This window comes from Loxodonta africana, chromosome 1, assembly GCF_030014295.1.
Source record: "Loxodonta africana isolate mLoxAfr1 chromosome 1, mLoxAfr1.hap2, whole genome shotgun sequence".
Classification (NCBI taxonomy): Eukaryota; Metazoa; Chordata; class Mammalia; order Proboscidea; family Elephantidae; genus Loxodonta; species Loxodonta africana.
In genome coordinates, this window is record NC_087342.1 from 186,596,194 (window position 1) to 186,622,346 (window position 26,153).

The 26,153-nt window shown below is 36.5% G+C and overlaps 1 protein-coding gene across 7 annotated transcripts in view; it reads right to left on the reverse strand.

Moving 5' to 3' along the window:
- TBC1D32 (TBC1 domain family member 32) overlaps positions 1 to 26,153 on the reverse strand; it is a 318,311-nt gene that overhangs the window by 36,208 nt on the left and 255,950 nt on the right. For all 7 annotated transcript variants that reach the window (XM_064290365.1, XM_023539436.2, XM_064290356.1 and 4 more), the window contains one exon: positions 18,394 to 18,534. In XM_064290365.1, the coding sequence (XP_064146435.1) occupies positions 18,394 to 18,534 (141 nt within the window). The remainder of the gene's footprint in view (positions 1 to 18,393; positions 18,535 to 26,153) is intronic.

Here is a 26,153-nt window from a genome sequence, read left to right on the forward strand (position 1 = left end):
AATAAAATACAAGAAAAAATACTCAGCAGAAACAAAATCAACAACAACAAATATGAGGAAAGAGCAATATATAATCTACTCAGCACATAAAATTAAGTGGAAAAAGAAACTGCCAACAACACACAAAAAAAGACATCAAAATGATAGCACTAAATTCATACCTATCCATAAATACCCTGAATGTAAATGGACTAAATGTACCAATACAGAGACAGAGAGTGGCAGAATGGATTAAAAAAAAGATCCATCTATATGTTGCCTACAAGAGACACACCTTAGACTTAGAGACACAAAAAAACTAAAACTCAAAGGATGGAAAAAAATACATCAAACAAACAACAATCAAAAAAAGAGCAGGAGTGGCAATACTAATTTCTGACAAAATAGACTTTAAAGTTAAATCCATCAGAAAGGATAAGGAACGACACCATATAATGATTAAAGGGACAATACGCCAAGAAGATATAACCATATTAAATATTTATTCACCCAATATCAGGGCTGCAAGATACATAAAAAAAACTCTATCAGCATTGAAAAGTGAGATAGCTCCACAATAAGAGTAGAAGACTTCAACACACCACTTTCGGTGAAGGACAGGACATCCAGAAAGAAGCTCAATAAAGACACGGAAGGTCTAAATGCCACAATCAACCAACTTGACCTCGTAGTTCTCCCATATACAGAACACTCCACCCAACTCCAACCAACTATACTTTCTTTTCTAGTGCACATGGAACATTCTCTAGAAGAGACCACATATTAGGTCATAAAGCAAGCCTTAGCAGAATCCAAAACATTGAAATATTACAAAGCATCTTTTCTGATCATAAGGCCATAAAAGTGGAAATCAATAACAGTAAAAGCAGGGAGAAGAAATCAAACACTTGGAAACTGAACAATACCCTGCTCAAAAAAGACTGGATTACAGAAGACATTAAGGATGGAATAAAGAAATTCATAGAATCCAATGAGAATGAAAACACTTCCTATCAGAACCTTTGGGACACAGCAAAAGCAGTGCTCAGAGCCAATATTTATATCAATAAATGCACACATCCAAAAAGAAGAAAGGGCCAAAATCAAAGAATTATCCCCGTAACCTAAAGAAATAGAAAGAGAGCAAAAAAACAAAAACAACAACAACAAAAAAAAACCCACAGGCACCAGAAGACAACAAATAATAAAAGTTAGAGCTGAACTAAAGAAATAGAAAACAGAAAAACAATTGAAAGAATTAACAAGACCAAAAGCTGGTTTTTTGAAAAAACCAACAAAATTGATAAACCACTGGACAAGCTGACAAAAGAAAAACAGGAGAGGAAGCAAATAACCCAAATAAGAAATGAGATGGGCGATATTACAACATACCCAACTGAAATTAAAAGAATCATATCACATCACTATGAAAAACTATACTCAAAGAAATTTGAAAACCTAGAAGAAATGGATGAATTCCTAGAAACACACTACCTACCTAAACTAACACAAACAGAGGTAGAACAACTAAATAGACCCATAACAAAAGAAGAGATTGAAAAGGTAATCAAAAAACTCCCAACAAAAAAAAAAAGCCCTGGTCCAGACGGCTTCACTGCAGAGTTCTACCAAACTTTTGGAGAAGAGTTAACACGAGTACTACTAAAGGTATTTCAGAGCATAGAAAAGGATGGACTACTAACCAACTCATTCTATGAAGCCACCATATTCCTGATACCAAAAGCAGATAAAGATACCACAAGAAAAGAAAATTATAGACCTATATCCCTCACGAACGTAGACGCAAAAATCCTCAACAAAATTCTAGCCAATAGAATTCAACAACATATCAAAAAAATAATTCACCATGACCAAGTGGGAAAAATACCAGGTATGCAGGGATGGTTCAAAATTAGAAAAAACAATTAATATAATCCACCACATAAATAAAACAAAAGACAAGAATTCACATGATTTTATTGATTGAGGCAGAAAAGGCATTTGACAAAGTTCAACACCCATTCATGATAAAAACTCTTAGCAAAATAGGAATGGAAGGAAAATTCCTCAGCATAATAAAGGGCATTTATACAAAACCAACAGCCAACATCACCCTAAATGGAGAGAGCCTGAAAGCATTCCCACTGAGATGGGGAACCAGACAAGAATGACCTTTATCACCGCTCTTATTCAACATTGTGTTGGAGTCCTAGCAAGAGCAATTAGGCTGGTACAACAACAGACACATAGACCAATGGAACAGAATTGAGAATCCAGACATAAATCCATCCACATATGAGCAGTTGATATTTGACAAAGGCCCCCAAAAAGTTAAATGGGGGAAAAGACAGCCTTTTTAACAAATGGTGCTGGCATAACTGGATATCCATCTGCAAAAAAATGAAACAAGACCCATACCTCACTCCATGCACAAGAACAAGCTCAAAATGGATCAAAGACCTAAATATAAAATCTGAAAAGATAAAGATCATGGGAGAAAAAATAGGGACAACATCAGGGGCCCTAACACATGGCATAAACAGTATACAAAACATTATTAAGAATGCAGAAGAAAAACCAGATAATTGGAGTTCCTAAAAATCAAACACCTATGGTCATCCAAAGGCTTCACCAAAAGAGTAAAAAGACTACCTACAGACTGGGAAAAAGTTTTTAGCTATGACATTTCTGATCAGTGCCTGATCTCTAAATTCCATATGATTCTGCAAAAACTCAACTACAAAAAGACAAATAACCCTATTAAAAAATGGGCAAAAGATATGAATAGACACTTCACTAAAGAAGACATTCAGGTAGCTAACAGATACATGAGGAAATGTTCATGATCATTAGGCATTAGAGAAATGCAGATCAAAACTACAATGAGATTTCATCTCACTCCAACAAGGCTGGCATTCATCCAAAAAACACAAAATAATAAACAGTGGAGAGACTGGAACATTTATACACTGGTGGTGGGAATGTCAAATGGTACAACCACTTTGGAAATCGATTTGGCACTTCCTTAGAAAGCTAGAAATAGAACTACCATATGATCCAGCAATCCCACTCCTCAGAATATATCCTAGAGAAATAAAAGCCTTCACACAAACAGATATATGCAAACCCATGTTTATTGCAGCACTGTTTACAATAGCAAAAACATGAAAGCAACCAAGGTGCCCATCAACGGATGAATGGATAAATAAATTATGGTATATTCACACAATGGAATACTACACATCGATAAAGAACAGTGAGGAATCTGTGAAACATTTCATAACATGGAGGAACCTGGAAGGCATTATGCTGAGTGAAATTAGTTGCAAAAGGACAAATATTGTATAAGACCACTATTAGAAGAACTTGAGAAATAGTTTAAACTGAGAAGAAAACATTCTTTTGCGGTTAAGAGAGGAGGGAGGGAGGGAGGGTGGGAGATGGGTATTCACTAATTAGATGGTAGAAGAACTACTTTAGGTGAAGGGAAAGACAGCACACAATACAGGGGAGGTCAGCACAACTGGACTAAACCAAAAGCAAAGAAGTTTCCTGAATAAACTGAATGCTTCGAAGGCCAGTGTAGCAGGGGCAGGGGTTTGGGGACCATCATTTCAGGGGACATCTAAGTCAATTGTCATAATAAAATCTATTAAGAAAACATTCTGCATCCCACTTTGAAGAGTGGCTTCTGGGGTCTTAAATGCTAGCAAGCAGCCAAATAAGATGCATCAATTGGTCTCAATCCACCTGGATCAATGGAGAATGAAGAAAACCAAGGACACAAGGTAATTACGAGCCCAAGAGACAGAAAGGGCTGCATGAACCAGAGACTACATCATCCTGAGACCAGAAGAAACAGATGGTGCCCGGCTACAACCGACGACTGCTCTCACAGGGAACACAACAGAGAACCCTTGAGGGAGCACGAGAGCAGTGGGATGCAGAACCCAAATTCTCATAAAAAGACCAGACTTAATGGTCTGAGACTGGAAGGACTCCAGTGGTCATGGCCCCCAGACCTTCTGTTGGCCCAGGACAGGAACCATTCCCAAAGCCAACTCTTCAGACATGGTTTGGACTAGACCATGGGTTGGAGATGTATGCTGGTGAGAAGTGAGCTTCTTGGATCAGGTGGACACTTGAGACTATGTTGGCATCTCCTGCCTGGAGGATAGATGAGAGGGTAGAGGGGGTGAGAAGCTTACGAAATGGACACAAAAAGAGAGTGGAGGGAGAGGGCGGGCTGTCTCATTAGGGGGAGAGTAATTGGGGGTATGTAGCAAGGTGTATGTAAGTTTTTATGTGAGAGACTGACTTGGTTTGTAAACTTTCACTTAAAGCACAATTAAAAAAAAAGAAATCAAAGAACGTAAGGCATTGAGCAAATTGTTTGCAGAAGACCTCTTTCAAGTGTTAAAGATCAAAAATGTTAGCTTGAGGGCTAAGGTGCATCTGACTCAAGCCATGGTACTTTCAATTGTGTCATATGCATGCAAAAGGTGGACAATGAATAAGGAAGACTGGAGAAGAATTGATGCCTTTGAATTATGGTGTTGGTGAGGAATACTGAGTATATCATGAACTGCCAGAAGAACGAACAAGTCAGTCTTAGAAGAAATACAGCCAGAATGCTCCTTAGAAGGGAGGATGCTAAGAGTTCATCTCAGGTACTTTAACATGTAATCAGGAGGGACCAGTTCTGGAGATGGACCTCATAGTTGGTAAAGAAGAGGGTCAGTGAAAAAGAGGAAGTCCTTTAACGAGATGAACTGGCACAGTGGCTGTATAATAAGAGTCTCAAACATACCAACAATTGTGAAGATGGCATAGGACTGGGGAGTGTTTCTTTCTTTCTTTGGTACACAGGGTCACTATGAGTCAGAATCTTCTAGATGGCACCTAACAACAACAATGATGGTAGTGGTAGGGACAGATATTGTGGTTCATTTCAATTTGTCATAGGTACAGATACATAAATACCTTTTTTTGTTGTTCCTTTAATATTCTTGAATACATAAAAAAAAATTTTTATACTCAAGTTTTTGGTATGCTGATTCTGTTCTTAACTGCTTTCAACATATTATTGATTTTTTTTTCTTTTGTATACCTCGTTTCTCACATTAAGCATTGTCCTTTAATTTCTGCAATTATGGGCATAATTTTTCATCTCATTTTCTGGTCATGCTTTCTCTTTGACTATCAATAATGTCAACTACATATGGTCAAATGTTTTCTTCTGTTTTTTATTCTAATTCTGTTCTCAGGATAAGATTTTTCTTTTTATCTATAATGCTCCTCTTCTATTATGCTCTAAAGTGTTTTCATAGTGTCTATGAGTTTAACTCATCCATCATTCAATTAGGATACATTTATGAACGTCCAGTATTTATCAATCAGTAGAATATTAAATTCCTCTTGGACTCAGCTTTACTTGACACTAACCGGGTTCCTTTTGCAAATCTCAACCTGCGCAGGGGTAGGTTGGCATGCAGAGGTCATTGCCAAATTTGCTTTGTCCATGAAGTATCCACGTGGTGGGGCTCTGCTATACTAAGGAAGAAATATCTCCAGCTCCTAGTTGGCTAAACGTATTGAGGCAGTCAGTGGTTCTTTTACCAGAAGCACTACTTCTAAGACATCAATGTGTTGCTGTCAGAGTTCTGTCTCTGTTCCTTGCTACAGCTACTAATGCCAATCAACCAATGGCCATATTGCATTAATGAAAATTAAGAGTCTCTGGGTGAATGAGCAAAGGGAAACAGGTGGGATGAGCGAAAGAGTGAACTGAATACAAATGATCCCCAACAGCCCATTCAGTTGTCAGTTTTTAAGGATGACTGGCAAGCACACAAACATGAGGGCAGGGTCACAACTTCTGTCCATCTTCTTTCTAGTTGACCTTACTGCTCTCTATGGGGAACTGTGTGAAATTATGATAGTCAACTTTTTCTGACCTTTAAAACTGCCAATGTTGTATGATTCAAACTAGTATTTCTGAAGTCAAAACATATGTAGGGAGAGACTTAGTTGTCAACCCAGCCTTACTGATTTCCAGTTAAAAGAAAGTCACCCCAGAAATAATTCATTATTATACATAGTTTCTAATGCAGTTGAAATTTTTTAGCATTTATTTATATTCAAGCATTATTTTCTGTGCACTATTTTTCTTCCATTAATGAAGATGACATTTGTCTCATGAAAGTGAGGACAGGAAAAATCAAAGACTGCAAGTGAAAGCACTTTGAAAATGTAAAAAGTGCTATATAAGTGTTATTATATAACAAAGTACAGAAGTTCCTACTTATTTAACAAATATTCATCAAGCACCTAATATATACCAGGCACTAGTATAATTTCTAAGTGAAAAAAAGACACTAAGTACTTGTTCTCATAGATCTTACATTCTAAAGCAGAGACATGTACTTTTGAAATGTGTGTGTGTGTGTGTCCTCTACACTTGGCAGAAATGATACACATGATTATTATATGTACAAGATATTTCAAGAATTATTAAATCGTAATGACAAAAGTCTAGAGGACTATTCCCCTGGAAGAGTGCTGAATTATGAGACATTTTTTTTATCATTTAGCAAATAATTTCTCTATCTATAAAATTAATGATCTGCAAATCAGCTGACAGGGAGTTTAACAGAACAAAGGACAGAGTATGTGTCCAAACAGACATAATTTTTTCCTTAACATTTTTTACTACGGAATTTTTCAAACATATATAAAAGAAGAGGGAATAATACAATGAACCAGACTCATCACCCAGCTTCAAAGTATGGCTGGCTGATATGTCTCTGAAGTCCAGTTTACTCTGTAGGTTCTCTCTCTCTAACTCTTCCTCTGTCTTGTAGAGTTTTCCACAGTATGGGTTTCTCGGATTGCAACCTTGTGCTATTATTTAACATGCACTTCTGTCACTTGTATTTCCTGAATATTGACAGTTAAACCTACAGGCTTGCTCAGATTCAGGATTGATTGTTGTTGTTGTTGTTGTTGTTTTGGTAAGCCTATTTCATAGGTGGTGGTAGTTATAAAATAAATTATATTCCCTGCCCCTCCAATTCTTTCTTTCTCTAATCCTATAAGCAATCACTTGAAAAAACAGGTACAGTGAAACCTGTGAGAGCCAGAACTCGACAGGACTGCCTTGTTTTTCTGGGTTGCCCATATTTTCTGCCTTTGACAGAGTGCAGTCTTATCACTTCTCTGTCCCTAGTTTTAGTGGAAAATATTTGAGTTTTCCTTCTCTGACAAGTTTCTGCCTTATATAGGTTGTGGCTTTTGTAGGGTTTACTTGTTTATTCTTCTATGTTTTTAATAGAAGCCCAAACAAACCAACAAAAAAAACCTGTTGTCATCGAGTCAATTCCAACTCATAGCAGCTCTATAAGCACAGTGTGTACATATTTGTATCCCCACCCTTTCTTTGATAAATGGTCATATACAAAACACTCCATTCTTCACATTTTCAAAAAGAAAGGAGTGTTCAGTATGAGACCAAAATATGAAATGAAAATAGTTTTCCTTTAATCCTGCTTTTGTAATTGGGGCCGGGGGAGGGGAGGGAGGTGGTGGGCAGCAAATAAGAAAAACCAAGCATGCTTTATCTGGAATATTTCTAGAAGATTATCCATGTTAGCCCACTTGCTGAGACAGTACAGTACAATAATCAATGATGTTGAGATGATGACTCCAAGGAATTACAAGAGCTGAGTTGTCAAAGATAAGTGGTACTTCTTAAGCCAGTACAGTGGTCAAATACATTATTTTAAGTTTTTTAGCAAAGAATAAAACTATTTAAAAAGATAGGATATGTGATCATTGTTGCTAATAAAAATTTAAAAAAAGAATCTACATTAAAATTTCTATGTCCTTTCTAGTTTCAGTTACTTTTAAAAGAACCTCTCATCAACAAACATGCACTTCTAACTACAACTCATTTTTTATACTCTAGTTGGGACCATTATTTTTACTCTAAAGATCAGTGTATCTCATTTGGCAACATGACCAGAAATCCTTCATTAATCAGCCAATCCCTTAGTGACCAAAATGCACAACTTCAAAAAGTAAAGCTTCTAATTAGAGCAAAGTGAATAAGCTTAGGAACACGAAATTGTTATTCAATTAACTAATTAATCATATATACTATTTAGTTACCTAAAAGCTGTTTTCATATTTTATAATTAACAATAAAATGGCAAATAATATCAACAAAGCAATGATATACACCTCTGAAGGCACAAAATGGTTTAGCTTATATACAGAACCATTAAAAGAAAAAAAAGGTATTTTTCACATTGGACAATTTAAGAAAATAATCTTACTACCCAGAAGTAATACATGTAACTTTTATATACTAAATTTGCTACTTATACACAGTTTCAAATTGGTAAATATATATTTGATAAATATATTTTTCCTTTAAATCACTAAATAGAGTGGGGCCTAAGGTACTGCATATTTCTCTCATAGTCTTCTGTAGTTCATGTTTAAAGGATATAGGCTAGGAATTCATACATGATTGGCGGTATTAGTGAATACACATCATATTAATCAAGATTAGAATGGCCAAAAAGGAAATCTTAGGCTACCTGGCTTGGGTTCTTAGAACAATACATAGAATCAATTACTGAGCTTATACTAAATATTTAAGCAACTGCTTCCAAACATAGTTAAAAGTTTTGTGGCTCAAAGTTCCCAAAAGTATTTTAGACAAATAAAGTAAGAGCTGGGATCGGCTAAGGAAGAATTTTCCTTTCTACTGCATACAATTCATTGCTATATTTGGATTTCTTATTACCTTCAGGAAATCTAATAGTTGTTGTCGTTGTTAGGTGTCGTCGAGTCGGTTTCAACTCATATTGACCTTATATATGACAGAATGAAACACTGTCCAGTCCTGTGCCATGCCCACAATTGTTATGTTTGAGCCCATTGTTACAGCCACTGTGTCAATCCATCTCGTCAAGGGTCTTCCTCTTTTTTGCTGACCCTCCACTTTACCACGCATGATGTCCTTGTCCAGGGACCGATCCCTCCTGATAACGTGTCCAAAGTATGTGAGACACAGTCTCGCCATCCTTGCTTCTAAGGACATTTCTGGTTGTACTTCTTCCAAGATAGATTTGTTCCTTCTTTTGGCAGTCCATGGTATGCTCAATATTCTTCACCAACACCACAATTCAAAGGCATCAATTCTTCTTTGGTTTTCCTTATTCATTGTCTAGCTTTTGCATGCATAGGAGGCAACTGAAAACACCATGGCTTGGGTCAGGCGCACCTTAGTCTTCAAGGTGACATCTTTGCTTTTGACCACTTTAAAGAGATCTTTTGCAGCAGATTTGTCCAATGCAATGAATCTTTTGATTTCTTGACTGCTGCTTCCATGGGAGTTGATTGTGGATCCAAGTAAAACGAAATTCTGGACAACTTCCATCTTTTCTCCAGTTATCATGATGTTGCTTATTGGTCCACTTATGAGGATTTTTGTTTTATGTTGAGGTGTAATCCATAATGAAGACCATAGCCTTTGATCTTCATCAGTAAGTGCTTCAAGTCCTCTTCACTTTCAGGAAGCAGGGTTGTGTCATCTGCATAATGCAGGCTGTTAATGTATCTTCCTCTAATCTTGATGGCCCGTTCCTCTTCAGAACCCAGCTTCTGGGATTATTTGCTCAGCATACAGATTGAGTAGGTGTGGTTAAAGGATACAACCCTGACCCACACCTTTCCTGACTTTAAACCACGCAGTATCCCCTCATTCTGTTGGAACAACTGCCTCTTGTTCTGTGTACAGATTCCTCATCAGCACCAGTAAGTGTTCTGGAAATCCCATTCTTCGAAATGTTATTCATAATCTGTTATGATCCACAGTTGAATGCCTTTGCATAGTCAATAAAACACAGTGTCTTTCTGGTATTCTCAGCTTTCAGCCAGAATCCATCCGACATCAGCAATAATATCCCTGATTCCACGTCCTCTTCTGAATCCAGTTCAACTTTCTAGCAGTTCCTTGTTTATATACTGTTGCAGCCGCTTTTGAATGATCTTGATCAAAATTTTACTTGCCTGTCATATTAACGATATTGGATGATAATTTCCTCGTTCAGTCGGATCACCTTTCTTTGGAATAGGCATAAATATGGATTCCTTCCTGTTGGTTAACCAGGTAGCTGCCTCCCATATTTCTTGGCATAGATGAGTGAGCACTTCCAGGATTGCATCTGTTTCTAGAAACATCTCCATTGATATTCTATCAATTCCTACAGCCTTGTTTTTCATCTATGCCTTTAGTGTAGCTTGGACTTCGTCCTTCAGTATCATCGGTTCCTGATCATATGCTGCCTCCTGAAATGACTGAACATCGATCAATTCTTTTTGGTATAATGACTCTGTGTATTCCTTTCTTCTTCTTTTGATGCTTCCTGTGTTGTTTAATGTTTTGCCTGTAGAATCCTTCACTATTGCCACTCGAGGATTTAAAATTGCAATAGTTCTTTCAGCTTGAGACATGCCAAGCATGTTCTTCCCTCTTGGTTTTCCATCTCCAGTTCTTTGCACTTGTCATTATAATACTTTACTTTGTCTTCTTGAGCTGCCCTTTGAAATCTTCTGTTCATTTCTTTTACTTCATCATTTCTTTCTTTTTGCTTGAGCTACTCAATGTTCAAGAGCAAGTTTCAGAGTCTCTTCTGATATCCCCTTTGGGCATTTCTTTCTTTCCTGTCTTTTTAATGACCTCTTGCTTTTTTAATGTATGACGTCCTTGATGACATTCCACAATTCGTCTGGTCTTGGTCATTAGTGTACAACACATCAAATCTATTCTTGAGTCTCTAAATCCAGGTGGAATATACTAAAGGTCATACTTTGGCTCTCGTAGACTTTTTCTAATTTTCTTCAGTTTCAACTTGAACTTGCATATGAGGAACTGATAGTCTGTTTCACAGTTGGCCCCTGGCCTTTTCTGACTGATGATATTGAGCTTTTCCATCGTCTCTTTTCACAGGTGTAGTCTATTCAATTCCTGTGTATTCAATCTGGCAAAGTCCACGTGTATGGTCGCCATTTATGTTGGTTCATATTTGCAATGAAGAAGTTGTTGGTCTTGCAAAATTCCACCATGTGGTCTGTGGCATCCTTTTTATCACCAAGGCCATATTTTCTAAGTACCAATTCTTCTTTGTTTCCAACTTTCACATTCAATCACCTGTAATTATCAATGCATTCTGGTTGCATGCTTGAGCAATTTCAGACTGCAGAAGTTGGTAAAAATCAATTTCTTCATCTTTGGCCTCAGTGGTTGATGTGTAAATATGAATAACAGTCTCATAAACTGGTCTTCCTTGCAGGCTTATTGATATTATCCTATCACTGACAGCGTTGTACTTCAGGATAGATCTTGAAATGTTCTTTTTGATGATGAATACAACATCATTCCTCTTCAAGGTGTCATTCCCGGCATAGGAGACCATATGATTGCCCTGTTCAAAATGGCCAAAACCAATCCATTTCAGCTCACTAATGCCTACGATATCAATGTATATGTGTTCTATTTCATTTTTGATGATTTCCAATTTTCCTAGATTCATACTTTGTACATTCCATGTTCTTATTATTAATGGATGTTTGCAGCTGTTTTTTCTCATTTTGAGTTTTGCCACATTAGCAAATGAAGGTCATGAAAGCTTGACTCCATCCCTGTCATTAAGGTTGACTCTACTTTGAGGAGTCAGCTCTTCCCCAGTTGTCTTTTGAGTGCCTTCCAACCTGGGTAGCTCATCATCCGGCACTATATCACAAAATGTTATGCTGCTATTCATAAGGTTTTCACTGGCTAATTCTTTTCAGAAGTAGACCAACAGGTCCTTCTTCCCAGTCTGTCTTAGTTTGGAAACTCAGCTGAAACCTGTTTGCCATGGGTGACCTTGTTGGCATTTGAAAACTGCTGGCACAGCTTCCAGCACTGCAGCAACAAGCAAGTCCTCATAGTGTTACACACTGAGAGACACCTGGAGGTTATTTATGGTTACTTATGCTTATTTATGGTAGAAGCATAAAATCAAAACAACTTGATAATATGTGCCAAGAGCCTTAAAAATGTTCATATCTTTTGATTAAGTATTTCTACCTTTTGGGACTCTGGTCTAAAGATTTAATTCTAAAACAGAGAAAAATTTAAGCTCCATTAATACTAATTTTTGTCTAATTATAACATAGTGAAAAAACAATCTATACCTCCACCAATGAAAGATGGACTACATACTTGAGGGAGATATGTGTGGCTGTTGATATGGCCATACTGGTTGTGGACTGAATCACTCAAGGCCCTGGACAAATTGCTATATCATCCCAGGTCCTCAAATACATCCCATAAAAATGTATTTGTGTAATGGTTTTCCTCTGAATAAATCATCATGAAGAATCCAATGCATCCAGTAGTTAAATCACAAATAAATTGTCCTTTGAACTTTCATAGAAATTGATGAACATTTATAATCACTGAAATAGAGACTCTGTTTGTTTTTTTTTTAACCTAGTCACTGAGTAGAACTCAACAAAACCCCGGAGATGAGCACACATATGGCTGGGACTACTCAGTTAAATCATCATTTTACCTCAGCAAAACTAGATATTATTACACGCTACTGGAAATCTTGGTGGCATAATGGTTAAGTGCTACGGCTGCTAGCCAAAAGGTCAGAAGTTCAAATCCACCAGGCACTCCTTGGAAATCCTATAGGGCAGTTCTACTCTGCTCTATAGGGTCGCTATGAGTAGGAATCAACTTGACGGCACTGGGGATGGGATGGAGCCCTTTGAGTTTTTTTAATTGTCTCTTTCCACAGATGTAGTCAGTTTGGTTCCTGTGTATTCCATCCAACGAGGTCCACATGTTGTTGAAAAAAAGTATTTGCAATGAACAAGTCATTGGTCTTGCAAAATTCTATGATGTGATCTCCGACATCATTTCTGTCATTAAGGCCATGTATTTTTTTTTTTTTATTCTAACTACTGATCCTTCTTCTTTGTTTCCAACTTTTGCATCCCAATCACCAGTAATTATCAATGCATCCTGACTGCACGCTTGATGAATTTCAAACTGCAGGAGTTGTTAAAAGTCTTTAATTTCTTCTACTTTGGCCTTAGTGGTTGATGTGTGAATCTGAATAACAGTTGTATTAACTGGTCTTCTTTGTAAGCATACGGCTATTATCCTATCACTGACAGCACTGTACTTCCAGATAGATTCTTGAAATGTTCTTTTTGATGATAAATGCAAAGGATACCTCTTCAACTTGTCATTGCCAGCATAGTAGACCATATGTCTGATTCAAAATGGCCAATACCAGTCCATTTCAGATCACTAATGCCTAGGATATTGATATTTATGCCTTCCACATTTCATTTTTGACTATTTCCAATTTTCTTAGATTTATACTTTGTACATTCTACGTTCCAATTATTAATGGATGTTTTCAGCTGTTTCTTCTCATACTGAGGTATGCCACATCAGCAAAAGAAGGTCTCAAAAGCTTGAGTGCATTCACATCATTAAAGTTGACTCTACTTTGAGGAGGCAGCTATTCCCTAGTCATCATTTTAGTGACTTTCAACCTAAGAGGCTCATCTTCTGGTGCTATATCAGACAATGTTTCACTACTATTCATAAGATATCCACTGACTAATTTTTTTCAGAAGTAGACTGCCAGGTCCTTCTTCCTAGTCTGTCTCAGTCTGAAAGCTCAGGTAAAACCTGACCACCACGGGTGACCCTGCTGGTATCTGAATATCTGTGGCATACCTATCAGCATCACAGCACACACAAGCCTCCACAGTAGGACAAACTGACAGGTGGAAAAAGCTCAATATCATCAGTCAAAACAAGGCCAATGGCTAACTGAGGAAAAGATCATCAACTGCTCATATGCAAGTTTAACCTGAAGATGAAGAAAATTAGAACAAGCTCATAAGAGCCAAAGTATGGCCTTAAGTATATCCCACCTGAATTTAGAGACCATCTCAAGAAAAGATTTGACACGTTGAAAACTAATGACCGAAGACCAGAGGAGTTGTAGAATGACATCAAGGACATCATACGTGAACAAAGTAAGAGGTCATTAAAAAGACAGGAAAGAAAGAAAAGACCAAAATGGATGTCAGAAGAGACTCTGAAACTTGCTCTTGAACTTCGAGCAGCTAAAGCAAAAGGAAGATGTGATGAAGTAAAGGAACTGAACAGAAGATTTCAAAGGGTGACTCAAGAAGACAAAGTAAAGTATTATAATGGCATGTGCAAAGAGCTGGAGATAGAAAACCAAAAGGGAAGAACACGCTTGGCATTTCTCAAGCTGAAAAAACTGAAGAAACAATTCAAGCCTCGAGTTGCAAAAGTGAAAGATTCTATGGTGAAAATATTAAATGACAGAGAAAGCATCAAAAGAAGGAAGGAAAGAATACAGAGAGTAATTATACCAAAAAGAATTTGATGACGTTTCAAGAGGTAGCATATGATCAGGAACCAATGGTACTGAAGGAAGAATTCCAAGTTGCACTGAAGGCACTGGCAAAAAATAAGGCTCCAAGAATTGACAGAGTATCAATTCAGATGTTTCAACAAATGGATGCAGGGTTGGAAGAGCTTGTTCGTGTATGCTAAGAAACTTGGAAGACAGCTACCTGGCCAACTGACTTGAAGAGATCCATATTTATGCCTATTCCCAAGAAAGGTGTTTCAATCGAATGCAGAAATTATCGAACAGTACCATTAATACCACATGCAAGCAAAATTTTGCTGAAGATCATTCAATAGTGGCTGCAGAAGGATATCCACAGGGATCTGCCAGAAATTCAAGCCTGATTCAGAAGAACATGTGGAACCAGGGATATCACTGCTGATGTCAGAAGGATCCTGGCTAAAAGCAGAGAATACCAGAAAAAGGTTTACCTGTATTTTATTGACTATGCAAAGGCATTTGACTGTGTGGATCAGAACAAATTATGGATAACATTGTGAAGAACAGGAATTCCAGAACACTGAACTGTGCTCATGAGGAGCCTGTACACAGATCAAGAGGCAGTTGTTCAGAAAGAACAAGAGGATACTGCATGATTTAAAGTCAGGAAAGGAGTGCATCAGGGTTGTATCCTTTCACCATACCTACTCAATCTGTATGCTGAGCAAATAATCCCAGAAGCTGGACTACATGAAGAACAGGGCATCAGGATTGGAGGAAGACTCATTAACAACCTGCATTAAAGCAGACGACAGAACCTTGCTTGTTTACATGGAAGAGGACTTGAAGCATTTACTAATGAAGATCAAAGACCATAGCCTTTGGATTACACCTCAACATAAAGATGGATTACACCTCAACATAAAGAAAACAAAAATCCTCACAAGTGGACCAATAAGCAACATTATGATAAGTGGAGAAAAGACTGAAGTTGTCAAGGATACCCTTTTACTTGGATCCATAATCAACAGCCATGGAAGCAGCAGTCAAGAAATCAAAAGATGCCCTGCATTGGGCAAATCTGCTGCAAAGGACCTCTTTAAAGTGTTGAAAAGCAAAGACGCTATCTTGAAGACTAAGCCGCGCCTGACCCAAGCCATGGCATTTTCAGTTGTATCACATGCATGTGAAAGCTGAACAATGAATGAGGATGATCGAAGAAAAATTAATGCCTTTGAATTGTGGTGTTGGCGAAGAATATTGAATACATCACGGACTGTTAAAATAACGAACAACTCTGTCTTTGAAGAAGCACAACCAGAAAGCTCCTTAGAAGCTAGGATGGCAAGACTGAGTTTTAGATACTTTGGACATGTTGTCAGGAGGGATCAGTACCTGGAGAACATCATGCTTGGTAGGTACAGGGTCAGTGAAAAAGAAGAAGATCCTCAATGAGATGGACTGACAAAGTGGCTGCAACAATGGGCTTAAGCATAACAATGATAGAAAGCATGACGCAGGACAGGGCAGCGTTTTGTTCTGTGGTACACGGGGTCACTATGAGTCAGAATCAACTAAATGGAACCTAACAACAACAACAGGAATAGATGGAATACCATTTGAGATGTTTCAACAAAAGGACGCGCACTGCGAGTACTCACTTGTCTATAACAAGAAATATTGAAGAGCTACCTGGCAAACAACTGGAAGAGTTTCATATTTATGCCTATTCCAAAGAAAGGTGATCGAATCAAATGTGGAGATTATCAAACAATATCATTACTATCACATGCAAGTAAAATTTTGATGAAGGTAATTCAAAAATGGTTGCAGCAGTACTTCAACAGGGAACTGTTAGAAATTCAAGCTGGTTTTAGATGAGGACGTGGAACTAAGGATATCATTGCTGATTTCAGATGGATCCTGGCTGAAAGCAGAGAATACCAGAAAGATGTTTACCTGTGTTTCACTGACTATGCAAACACATTCAACTGTGTGGATCATGACAAATTATGGGTAACATTCAGAAGAATGGAATTTCCAGAACACTTAATTGTTCTCATGAGGAACCTGTACATAGTTCAAGAGGTAGTCACTTGAACAGAACAAGTGGATACTTCATGGTTTAAAGTCAGGACAGGTGTGAGTCAAGGTTGTATCTTTTCACCATATTCTATCTGTAAGCGAAGCAAATAACCTGAGAAGCAGGACTGTATAAAGAGGAATGGGGCATCAGGACTGGAGGAAGAGTCATTAACAACCTGGGATATGCAGATGACACAACCTTGCTTGCTGAAAGTGAAGAGGACCTGAAGTACTTCAAAGACCTCTCAGCCTCCAGTATGGATTACACCTCAGTATAAAGAACACAAAAATCCTCACAGCTGGACCAATAAGCAACATCATGATAAATGCAGAAAAGATTGAAGTTGTCAAGGATTTCATTTTAGTTGGATGCACAATCAACACCCATGGAAGCAGCAGTCAAGAAATCAAAGGATACATTGCATTGGGCAAATCTGCTGCAAAATATTTCTTTAAAGTTTTGGAAAGCAAAGATGTCACCTTGAAGACTACACTGAGCCTGACCCAAGCCATGGTGTTTTCAATTGCCTCATATGCATGGGAAAGCTGGGCAATGAATCAGGAAGACCGAAGAAAAATTAACTCATTTCAATTATGGTGTTGGCTTAGAATCTTGAATATACCACAGACTGCCAAAAGAAGAAACAAATTTGTCTTGGTAGAAGTACAGCTTCTTAGAATCAAGAATGACGAGCCTTCATCTCACATACCTTGGACATGTTATCAGGGGGACTAGTCCCTGGAGAAGGATATTATGCTTGGTAAAATAGAGGGTCAGTGAAAAAGAGGAAGACCTTCAATGGGATGGACTGACACAGTGGTTGCAACAATGGACTTAAGCAGAACAATGATCATGAGAATGGCACAGGACCAGGCTGTGTTTTGTTCTGTTGTACATGCAGTCACTATTAGTAGGAAGCGACTTGACAGCACCTAACAACAACATGGAGCCCTGGTGGTGCAGTGGTTAGAATCCATCATCTGCTCCTTGGAAACCCAATGGGGCAGTTCTACTCTGTCCTATAGAGTCACTATGAGTCACAATTGACTCGATGGCAACAGGTATGGATCCTACAAGTTGCTCAAGAATGTACAAATATTAATACTTTCAATGCCTAGGACTTTTATGAGACTTTTATTTAAATTATTGGTTACAAAGACTTTCTTATGGCATACAAAGGCTTATGTCCAAATACTAAGTAAATAAAAAGATAAATTTATTTGACATCATCATCTATCATATTTATAAATTTAAAATAAACTTTGAAAATACAGTGCAAAGAAAAAAGTACAGAAGTATATGTGCTTAGCAATGCTGATCTTTTGGCAGTTGATAACAGATAATTGCTTTTTCTTTCTTTTGTCTAGTTTTTGGTATTATCTCATTTTCCAACAGGGATTATCAAATTCTAAAACAGAACAACGTTAAGTCTAAGGCGCAGGTTAATCAGCTGGCTTTCTTGTTAGATAAGACAGTATCACACATACCAGGCATTCAGGGTGTTGATGAGAATTCTTGCCCTATGTTACCTTACTTGAGCGCTACATTAGCCTTATGAGGCAGGTATTATCGTCTCTATTAAAATGCATAGACACCATAGACTTTGAGAAAGTCTATGCCCTTGAAGAGTTGAAATTAAACTTGAAATCTGTGAATGTCAAGGATTTATTATAAAGGAAACCTATATAACAGACTTGGGGGAAAAAACACTCTGGAGATTTAAATACACACGAAGTTATGGATATGTACTGAAATTATTAATTTAAGTATATTCCTTATATTTGATGAGAATGTAATTTTCTTTAAGGACACTTGAGATGTTGGAGTTGAAGAAAAACTACTATGCCTATTATGGATTACCTGTGATGGGGCAAAACCAGACATGTGGAAAGCTGAAAACACAAGTGGCACCTCAGCTTTCAGGAGCATTTCAATATAGTGAGTGCTGCAAAAATATACTGGATGGATGCCAGATTCTACAATGTCGACGGGTAGGTATCTCTGCACAAAAAAGAAAAATTGAGAGTTAAGTAACGAATACACAACTAATTTAAAATAATCAGACACATACTTATCTCAATCTTTTTCCTTCACTTTGAATTGCTGCTTCAAAATTAATGTGGTGGCATAACAAGTTACTGCAAATATTATAATTATGTAAATTTAAAAGTCAGAATGTTAAACACTGTAGAAAGAATAAATACTGGTAACAGCCATGTTATACACCATCTAACACAGGATTTAACACTTCGTAGTTGTGGCATCTTATACCCTTTGTGGAATCATGGGGAAGGGTGTTACATGAAAGAATTAATAAATGTATGAGTAAATGAGTGATGTTTTAATACTAAGTGTATTTCAATATACTTAACGTTGTTGGTTTTGTCCAAAAATTCTATAATGTTGAAAGGTTTTATCTTTTCCAGCTCTTGGGGATATTTACCTAGTCCTCTTCTCTAAGATGATGTTTAATTAGAATCTGAACTTTAGTTAACAATAGCCCAAATCTGGAACACTATAAGACGCTCACCTCAAAGGCCAGTAAAAAGTGCATAATGCATTCTCATCAAAGTTCTTAGGCCAACTATTTTATATATATATACACATATATTCTGCATCAGTTGCCTCATATTTACAAACTTGCATTTCTCAGCAAGTTCTTCATAAAGCTGGTTATTTTTTCAACTTAGCCCTTGTTGTTAGGTGCCCTCAAGTCAGTTCCAACTCATAGTGACCCTATGTACAACAGAATGAAAAACTGCCGAGTCCTGGGCTATCCTTTCAATCATTGTTATGCTTGAGCCCACTGTTGCAGCCACTGTGTCAATCCACCTCGTTGAGGGTCTTTCTCTTTTACGCCGACCCTGTACTTTACCAAGTGTGATGTCCTTCTCCAGGGACTGATCCCTCCTGACAACATGCCCGAAATATGTAAGATGCAGTCTTGCCATCCCTGCTTCCAAGGAACATTCTGGTTGTACTTCTTCCAAGACAGATTTGTTCATTCTTTTGGCAGTCCATGGTATATTCAATATTCTTCGTCAACACCACAATTCAAAGGCGTCAACTCTTCTTCGGTCTTCCTTATTCATTGTCCAGCTTTCACATGCCCTTAGGTACAGCTTATGATCATGAATGCTCAATATTGTTTTAATGAGTATCGCTTTAAATCTAGCATGTACTCACAACAAATATTTTTTTAAAAAACAAAGAATAAACACTAAGGTATAATTTTCTGTAAAGAAAAACAGACTGGCAATTACATTTACAAACTTATAAAAATTGATAATCAAATTAGATCTGAAAACTTTATTTAATAAAGCAACTTCCAAAATCACACTTTATTTTCTTGCCTTTATGAGGCATCTTCTATTTTTAAATTTTCTAATAAGAGAAAGTTAACACTTTTAAATTAAAACAAATCAAATTCAAATATAATTATTTTATAACAATTAAAATATTAAGAATTTCTTTCACACTTTATTGCTAAGCTGCTTTTAAAGATTCAAGTTAAAGTTGTACATTACAATTTCTGAGGTAAGTGGCTAGATTTGTCAGTAGTTTTCTTGTCATTTTATCATTGCACTTTATAGAAATATGTATTTTTATGATAGGGTCTCTGGAAGATACCTCATAGTACAAGAAAAAACACTGATTCCATGCACTGATGGCTGAAGACACAGACAGAAGATTAAACAGACAACATTTTACAGTAAACTTTAGATAGATGTCTAGGACAAAAAAAAGAAAAACAACTTCTTTAGAAAGATGTCTAGAACAACAACAAAGCTACTTATTTGAGTAGCTAAAAATAATAATATGGACTGAATGAGAATAAACATCCTTTAATTCATCTTCTTTAGTGAAATACACAATGTGATTCACTAATGCTATTTATAGAATTGACCAATCTAATAAGCATATGAAAGGAGCCCTGGTAGAGCAATGGTTAAGGTCTCAGCTGCTAACCAAAAGATCTGAGGTTTGAACCCACCAGCCTTTCCTCAGGAGAAAAGAGCTGGTTATCTGCTTCCATTAAAATTACAGCCTAGGAAAACCTGTGGGGAAGTTCTACTCTGTCCTATATTGTCACTATGAGTATGAATCGACTCATAACACACAACACAATAATAAGCATATATAAAAGCAAAAAATCAACTTATATAAGATTTTGATTTTCAACACAGTAAAACTCAAGTAATAATTGTCTGAATACATGTATAACAGTAGCATAAGATTTCCATGTGTATGTAGTGATTATTACAGAGTATTGTTTCATTGAAAACAACATCTTTGGAGTAGGTCTATTAAGGCTTATTAATTATATTCTGAATCCATTATTATGTAATGGATTCTCAAGATAAGTCAAGAGTTCTTCTACTATTATGGATTATACTCTTTGAGAGAAATTATGCCATATTTTTCATTAACCAACACAGATCCTAGCACCAAGACTTGCATAGAGTATCTGCTCAGCGTATTACTGACTGAATTACAACAAGAAAAGATACTTGCACATTGTAATCATGGTAAACTTGTTCATAACAAAAGTTTTATTAATCAGTCTACTAACAGTCATTTCACAGCTTTAATTTATAGCAAATGGTGTCCATAAAACTGGATCAATAATAGTAACTCTGAGTCATATGAATATAATAAACAATCTTCTGAGCCACCAACTAATAAATTATACTTGCTATACTTTTAGTGTTTTGATGTATTTTGCTTAGTCACAACTCTCTGAAAAGATGGTAGCTCTTTATTATCTAGAATATAGGCTTGAGGAGAACTCACGTAGGATAATAGCATTTAATATACCCTCTAAGTAACATATAAGTTAATATACAAACTATTTAAAGATATAGTTGTAAAAAAAATCAGTAAAAACTTTTGAATAGGGAGATATATCAGAAAGTGACATAATAACATAAAGCAAGAACTTTATAAAATAACTCTTCAGAGTATTTTACTTTAGTGATTAAAAATGAAAAACGTGTTTTAATTTTAAGTCTAGTAATTAGCTTTATAGTTTTTATTCTTCTATTACAGGTAGTTCTGTCGAGTCATTTTATTTCTGACACTAAGAAAAGTCTACTTCTATGTAAAAAAAAAAATTCTATGTAGCTATGAAAATTAGGTAGAAAGATCATGTAAGAAAGGTTTGAAGCTCGCCAATTCTGTCCAAACAGATCCAAACCAATCCAATGCAGTCCAACCTGCGAGCAGAGGATGGGTTATGCTTTGTTGGCAATGCTGTAATTAATTTGTGCACTGTGAGCATCATGTAGAGATGTGAATAGAAAACTCTGAAGATCTTTTTCAAAACTGTTGCTGTCGTTAGGTGCTGTTGTGTAGATTTCAGCTCACAGCAACCCTCTGTGACAGAACAGAACTCCCTCAAAGGCTTTCCTAGGCTGTAATCTTTATGGCAGCAGATCGCTAGGTCTTTCTTCCGTGGAGCCACCGGCTGTGTTCCAACCACCAACCTTTCTGTTAGCAGCAGAGTGCTTAACCGTTGCGCCACCAGTGCTCCTATAATTCCAGAAAACATACAACTTTTTCCTCTTAGAAAAACAAAAGGCTGGGAAAATGAAATCTTCAAATATGACTAAGATTTAAAGTCATACATAAGAAAAAGAAGCAGTTTTGATGCTAGTCCTTTTCCAACAAGTGATTGCTCACATGCCTTTTTGTTTTTATTTTATTTTTGCTGATGTCCTGCAAATGGGTTGCAAATGTACCACAAAATGGTAAGGTAATAAAATTTTAAATTCTATGTGAATTCTACTAAAATTATTAACTGTAAATTTTCTAAACAAAGTAATTTTTATTTTAGGAGGCATAGAGAGGGCTACCCTACATAGTAACTATCACATGGTCTTGCTGTTGAACTATATTTATCACCATTGTAATTTTGTTTGTATACAAATGAACAATATTTTAGTTTACATTTCAATTTAATTTGTTCTCTTTCATATGTATGATTGTTACTTTATCATTATTATTTGACATAGGCATTCCTACATGGAAATAATTGGTTTCTTGATCTTCCTTAATCTATGATTTTATCAACAGTCTACATATAAACAATGAGCTAAAGCTGACTCTTGATGAAATCCCATAAAGAATGATTGTTCCACCATTTAGAAAGCTTTCTTTTCCTTAAAAATAAATAACAACAAAATAAAAGCAAACCCATTGCCTTTGAGTCAAATTCTAACTCATAGCGACCCTACAGGACAGAGTAGAACTGCCCCATAGGGTTTCCAAGGCTGTAAATCTTTATGGAAGCAGACTATCTCTTTCCTTCGAAATAGGATCGTGGGTTTGAACCTCCAACCTTTTAGTTAGCAGCTAAATGCTTTACTGTGCCACCAGAGCTCCTCAAAAGCAATTAATAGTTGAAGATTAAGTCAATACATTAAAGGGTACTTCTGATGTAAATGACTTCAAATTTTTAATTTTTCGAATTATTTTTATCTCACATGAGTAGGGCAGTCATAGTTTAGAACATTTTAAGAACTTTAAAATCAATGTTTCACTACTTCCTGATTTGCTTATCCTAGGCCTACTTTTTTTTTTTTTAACTTTTTGATATAATCTAAAACATTCTTAAGAATTAAGAGGACCTGTATCTTTTAAATACATTTTCTGAAGAAATAAAACCTACCATCCCTTACATGTTTCTATTTAAATGTTAATTCATATATTCCATATACACTCATTGAGTGGTTGCTATAAGCCATAGTTTGGGACACATCAGTGAACAAAAGAAAAAGCCCTCATAAAGCTTACATTTAAGTGTTTTGATAATAAACAAATAAATGCATAATCTAAATAGCATTCCAGGGATTTATACAGGCCACGGGGAAAAAAGGACAAAACAGCATTTTAAGGAGGTTGGAGAATGTGGGAAAGGGGTACAGGTTGAACTTTCTTGAAGTTGGTTTTCTTGAGGCTGATTTTTTTGGGATTGATTATAATAGTGTTAGATTAAGCCCTGGTGGTGCAGAAGGTTAAGCGCCACACTGCTAACCTAAAAGCTGGAGATTTGAACCCACTCAGTGACTCCACAGGAGAGAGACACAGCCATCTGCTTCCATAAAGATTACAGCCAAAAAAACCCTACGGGGCACTTTTGTTTACTCTTTCACATGGAGTCCTTATGAGTCAAAAACAACTTGATAGCACTTAAGAACAACAAAAATTGAGCTAAAGAAGGTAGACATGTTTGTGCTATTAATAACAAAAGCCGAAGTGCCTCACCTTTTTGCTCCTTTTACCAACCTACATAGAAACTGCCAGCACAGAGTTTGAGATCAATGGAACACATAAAATAGAAAAGGTACCACTTTTTATGGAATGCACTGACAAGTGACATAATAATAATCTAAAAGGTTATTAAATCAAAAACATACTGTGAATGATAACTATATAGACATTAGCAACTATGCCTAGTTAACAGCTCTAGATAGAATGCCTGAAGAGGAACATTTACAGAACGCTATTTGTTTTACAAAGAAGCAGTAAAAGAAAATACTGGTAACGAAATATTTAACTTGGTTATTTGTATTTGGAAAAGGAAAAAGGATGTTATCAAAGGCATTGTGGAAGTCTTTATTGACGGTACAGCTGCAACAACAGAAAGGAACCAAGATTTACATCAAGGGTTCATTCTGAAAACCCTGAGGTTCCAGTAATGCGTCATCCCATTCAATTCAGAGATCTATACTCCATATTAAATGATGCCATCAAAACGGCAAATTTAATAAAGATTTTTAAGCTGTTAAAGTCCTGCCTTTCAGTTTTATGAGAAAATGGGATTGAACACAATACTACTGCTGTTATGTAGGATTTCCAAAGGCAGAATTTCATCAAAAGTTTATGAGCTAAAAGAAGTGTTGGAGAAATTAAAATAAGTACCACCTTGTATATCTGATGAAAGATACTTCATTGGCTAAATTTTTAAAGCAACTAGTTGAATGTACCCAAAAACTATAAAAAAAAATAAGGCTTACATAAATATTTAAAAAAAAAATTATTGTGAAAAATATTACAGATTCAAAGGAGAAATGCAATTCTCTAAGTTTAGTTTAAAACAACTCACTGGTAACATTTAGGCAATACTATAATCTGAAAATGAAAGCAGAATTGTTAAAACTGAAAATGAAAGCAGAATTGTTAAAACTAGTGGTATAGAGGTATCACAATTTTAAAACACTTGCCATTAAAATGTATGCGTGGACTCCAATCATACATTTTATGAAAACAATTTTCAATATTACACTTGTAAATAGAAGAAAGGAAGAGCTACCTACAAGAGTTAAAAAATGAACACCTACTTAAAGTTCATTCAAATTCTGGTTAACAGCAGAAAAAATAGTTCCACTGATTAGAGAAAAACCAGTAATATTCTTTTGTCACTTGCTTTCTTCTGTTAATGGGGACACAATTTCTCATGATGGTGAAGAGCTGGAAAGTATTATTCTGGAACTATCTAGTTATTTGAAGCATAAATTATGAAATTTCAATATTTAATGTATTCCTTGATGCTTTGTTTTTATTTATTTTTTAATAGGCTTTCCAAGGAGCAGCTGGTGGATTCGAACTGCCAACCTTTTGGTTAGCAGCTGAGCTCTCAACCACTGTGCCACCAGGGCTCCAATTTTTATTGTGCTTATATCACAATTATACAATATGAAGAACACGTAACAAATATTTTCAGCCATCTCCACACAGATACCCTTGAGTCCCTTTTGATTATCCTTCTATGCCATGTGATTTCAACGTTCATATGTAACATGTCATAGAAAAGTTTAGCATAGTTCATGTGGTAGGCAGTTTCCCTAAGTTTAAAAGGGGTGGATGCATTGAACTCTAACCTCTGAGATATCATGGAACTAGTAAAAACTTTTAAAATACATTATAGTACCTGCCATGGATTCAATTGTGTCCCCCCAAAATATGTATCAATTTGTTAGGCCATGATTCCCAGTATTGTGTGCTTGTCCTCTATTCTGTGACTGTAATTTTATGTTGAAGAGGATTAGGGTGGGATTGTAACACCCTTACTAAGGTCACATCCCTGACCCAATGTAAACGGAGTTTCCCTGGAGTGTGACCTGCACCACTTTTTATCTTAGAAGAGGTGAAACGGAAGGGAAGCAAGCAGTGAGTAGGGATCTCATACCACCAAGAAAGCAGCAGAGCAGAGTGCATCCTTTGGACCTGGGATTCTTGCATGGAGAAGCTCCTATTCCAGAAGATGGATGACAAGGCCCTTTCTCCAGATCTGACAGAGCGGAAAAGCCTTCTCCTGGACCTGTCGCCCTGAATTTGGACTTCTAGCCTACTAGACTGTGAGAGAATAAATTTCTCTTTGTTGAAGCTATCCACTTGTTGTATTTCTGTTACAGTGGCACTAGAGACTAAGACAGTACTTAATCAAACTCAGCAGATTGTTAAATGCCATCAAGTCAGTTCCAACTCATAGAGACCCTGTGTACAGCAGAATGAAACACTGCTCAGTCCTGTGCCATCCTCACAATCATTGCTATACTTGAGCCCATAGTTGCAGCCACTGTGTCAACCCATCTCGTTGAGGATTTTCCTCTATTCAC